The 3,640-nt window shown below is 40.2% G+C and overlaps 1 protein-coding gene across 1 annotated transcript; it reads right to left on the bottom strand.

The window, feature by feature from the left end:
* Nucleotides 1–1,460: 1,460 nt before the first annotated feature.
* LOC142607066 (aspartyl protease family protein 2) lies at nucleotides 1,461–3,014 on the bottom strand. The gene has a single exon (XM_075778477.1). The coding sequence runs from the start codon at nucleotides 2,942–2,944 to the stop codon at nucleotides 1,568–1,570; it is 1,377 nt and encodes a 458-aa protein (XP_075634592.1). The 5' UTR covers nucleotides 2,945–3,014; the 3' UTR covers nucleotides 1,461–1,567.
* Between the last annotated feature and the right edge of the window lie 626 nt (nucleotides 3,015–3,640).

The following is a 3,640-nucleotide window of genomic DNA, read 5'->3' as shown; positions in this document are numbered from 1 at the left end:
AAAATCCGCTCTTGTTTGGTTTAACGTAATGTTAGTCTGAATTAGTTAATTTTTCTTCTCAAATGAATAGAAGAGAATGACACTCACGTGTGTGGAGTCAAAAGACATTTAGTTGGAGAATGGAGAGTGACGGGCCAAATTTTGGCTAAGTACCCCACAAACACAGAGATTGGTTTTGACACATTAAATTCCAGTCATTATGTCTTGCCTAATACAGTGGTCTGTCTCTGTCTGTGGGTCATAACAGAATGTTAAGCCTAAAAATTTCCATACAGGTGAATTTGAAAACTTTGAATATTGGGTAAAAACAAATAAATAAATAAAAATGCGTTTAGCAACAATTCACTTTAATAACCTTTTCTTTCCTTGCAAGTGGATTTTACCCCTTTTTTTTTACCACCTAACTTAGTAGCAGCATAACAAATTAAATCTCAAGATTTCAAAAGATAACAAATTTTAATTTTGAAATTTCATATAGTAATAAACCAAACCTCAAAGACTTTAAGTGAAACTGTATCATGTTTAAGCCTTTTAAGGTTTAAGACAGACGCTTATAATTTTTTGGATTTAACTTAGGTCCAACACTCTAGTATAGATTTGTCAAGATGGTAATACATATTCACTTTTTATCAAGTGTTATTGTCTTGACACAGGTGTTTTGTCACAGGTCCAATGTACTCGATATCTAGACTAAACTAGTAAAGTCTCTAGTGATTAAATAAGAAATTTAGAGTTCAATTTCTGCCTACACAAAAAACTGATTGGTGTCTTAATCTGATGATAATAAGCTATTATCAAGAGCAAAAAAGCCGTAGATTAAAACTCTCTTTAAAAAAAAAAACTTTTTTTTTAGCCCTCAAAAAAAATTTGTCCTAATTTATTAGAAAAACCTTAGGTTTAATTTAATAATTTTAAAAACATAACATTTAAAGTCCAAGGCATTCTTGATCCGCATCAAAAAAAAAAAAAAAAAAAAGGAATTCTTGATCTTTTGAGTCAGCTAGGCAGCCGAAAAGTGAAGCATCTGAAAAAAAGACAACAACAGTGTTGCATATAAAACTTGCTCAAAACGCCAAAGCCGCTAGAACATCCTAGCAGTGGAAAGGAATGGAGCCCCTAATACTACAGCAACTTCTACTAGTTGATAGGGCAAAGTGTTAATTTGTACACTCTTCACTACTATTCTATGTTATAATCCAATTTCAATTTAATGAAAACATCAAGTTTCATCTTCCAAAAAAAAAAAAAAAATGCAAATGCACGACGAAGCAATAAAAATAGGGAGCAAATTTGGGTCCAGTTGCATTAAACCCATTGTTCATTTTTTGACACGTGTCATAATTTAATCGACTCCAGGACACTAGAAGCACCGGGTCTAATCGAAACCCATAAAAATATACCAAAAAGAAGGGACAAAAAATATGAGAGGAGAAACAAAATTGAAAATTCACACAATAATGTCCAAAAACAACTATGATTTATCATTTATATTTAGCAGTAATAATATTAAAATAACTATTTCCAACCCTCCAAAAAAACAAAACAGCACGAGTTGAATATGAATTTATCATGGTACGTCACAGCCATGACGCGAAAACCCGAGACGAGATCTGTCTCTATCAAACTCCAACAAAAAACCTTGTTGCATTAGATTCCCTATCACCGAAAACCCAGTCTCCGAGTTCACGGGTTGAATCGCCAGGCACATGACTCGTTCCTCAGTTGCTATAAAGTAATTCCTCGGAGGCGGCGAAAACGCCGAGTTCCCAACGAGTTCAAACTTCAGCCTCGGCAAACTCGTTCCCTTTACCAACTTCGACTCGTTCACACACAGCTCAAACCCCGGAGTTGGACTCGGCACCGTTAGGTTCCTCACTCGCCGTCTAATCGCCGTTACAACTTCACCGTAAGCTTCCTCAGCTAAAAACGTCAGCGTCGTACCGGAATCAATAACTGTCCCGCCGTTACCGTTGTCGTCAATGGACCAAACGGAAGGGTGAATCCGTAATTTCGCGCCGTCAACGGACACGCTTTTGATGCCAATGTAGTAAAACGACGGGGAGAGAGGGTTTACCACTAACGGCGTGAACTTCATTTTGCTGGAAACGACATTGTCGTTTTGAGTTTCGCCGCCACCGATGGTTAAGTAACTTGTGGGTGGTGGAGAGAGAGTGTAATCCTTGAGACAGTAAGAGAACTTGTTCCCAAAACGACGACCCAATTGGGAGGTAAACGAAATGGGTCCTCTGCCGAGACCCATGACTCCCTGGGCCGAATTGAATTCAGTACCGGAGACCCAAAACCCGCACCCGAATGATAATGTGAGGTTGGTGGGTTTGTGTTCGTGTTTGTGTTTGGAGAGAAACGATGCCGTTTCGGTGGAGAAGAAGCCAGAGGAAGAGGAGGAGTCAGCGTAGGAGTAGTTGAAGAGACATGGGGTGTGGAGGGTGGAGGCGTTGTTGCAATGCGAGTTTGGGGGGTTGGGGACGAGTTTGCAGGAAGGGTGGAAGCAATGGTGGGGTTTGAAAGAGGCGGAGAGGCGTGGAAAGAAGATGGGGTTGTGGGGGTTGTTGTTGTGGTGGGTGGAGGCGGAGCAGTGGGTCCAGATGAGGTCGGAGGCTGTGTCGGCGATGAGGAGGAGGGGTTGAGGAGGGGTGCCGAGGAGGAGGGAGATGAAGTATTGGCCGGAGCCGGAGGAGGCGCCGGAGATGACTGGGGAGGTGAGGCGATGGAGGTGGTGGTGGCTGTGGTGGTGGAGATGAGAGAGGCGGAGGGAGTCGTGGAGGAGGGATTGGGATGGGGAAGGTGGTGGGGTTTTGTGGAGTAATGGGAGTTTTAGGTAGTAGTGTTTTGTGGTGGTGTTTTGAGAGGTGGAGAGGTGTGTAAGAGTGAAGAGGAAGAGGAGGCGGAGGAGGAGGAGGGAGAGTGGGGACAGTGACACCATTGTTGAGTGAGAGAGAGAGAGAGAGGGATCGAGAGAGTAAAGAAAGGGTCAAGGGAGTGACAGGAATGGCTAGCTGCAGTAAAAATTGTGTTGGGGGTGTTGGTGACTGAAGTTTCTTTACGTACGTAAAACAGTGAAAGTATATGCATACGTATGCTTGCTGGCTGCTTCCCAATAGTTGCTAAAACAATTTCTACCAAACAAATATTTTTTGGTTTGATCAGGTTAAGGAAAATGCTCTCTCTCCACACACACAAAAAAAAAAAAAATGCTACAACTACTTACAATTTAATTGTAAAAATTTTATAAGTTTGCTTGACATTATGTTTTATTTTTATTTTTTTGGAACAAGGAAAAGGGAAACCAAAACTACGTGTGGCAGTTGGAGTCGCGGTGCTTAACATTATGTTAATAACAAATAATAGAGAAGTATCTTTATTTAAAATAAGTACTATGAATTCGTTTAGATACTACTTATTTTGTTGAAAATTGAAAATATTATAACAAAATAATTTTTAAATGTACAAATAGTGCCGTGAAACCCGTTTTAATGAAAATTTTGTTGAAAAAGAGGTTTGTGGGTCCTGTAAACAGTACACGGGACCCACTAGAACTCCCACCACAGCCATAAAACACTATAAAAAAAAAAAAGGAAACGCAGATGCATAGTGTCTGGTTTCATCAAATACCCAAACA

Source organism: Castanea sativa, chromosome 8, assembly GCF_040712315.1.
Source record: "Castanea sativa cultivar Marrone di Chiusa Pesio chromosome 8, ASM4071231v1".
In the NCBI taxonomy this organism is placed as follows: Eukaryota; Viridiplantae; Streptophyta; class Magnoliopsida; order Fagales; family Fagaceae; genus Castanea; species Castanea sativa.
Note: the sequence above shows the minus strand (reverse complement) of the source record. Positions and strands in the feature narration are given on the sequence as shown.

Coding starts and splice junctions, on each gene's coding strand:
- LOC142607066 (XM_075778477.1), bottom strand. CDS start 2,944: ATGGTGTCACTGTCCCCACTCTCCCTCCTCCTCCTCCGCCTCCTCTTC.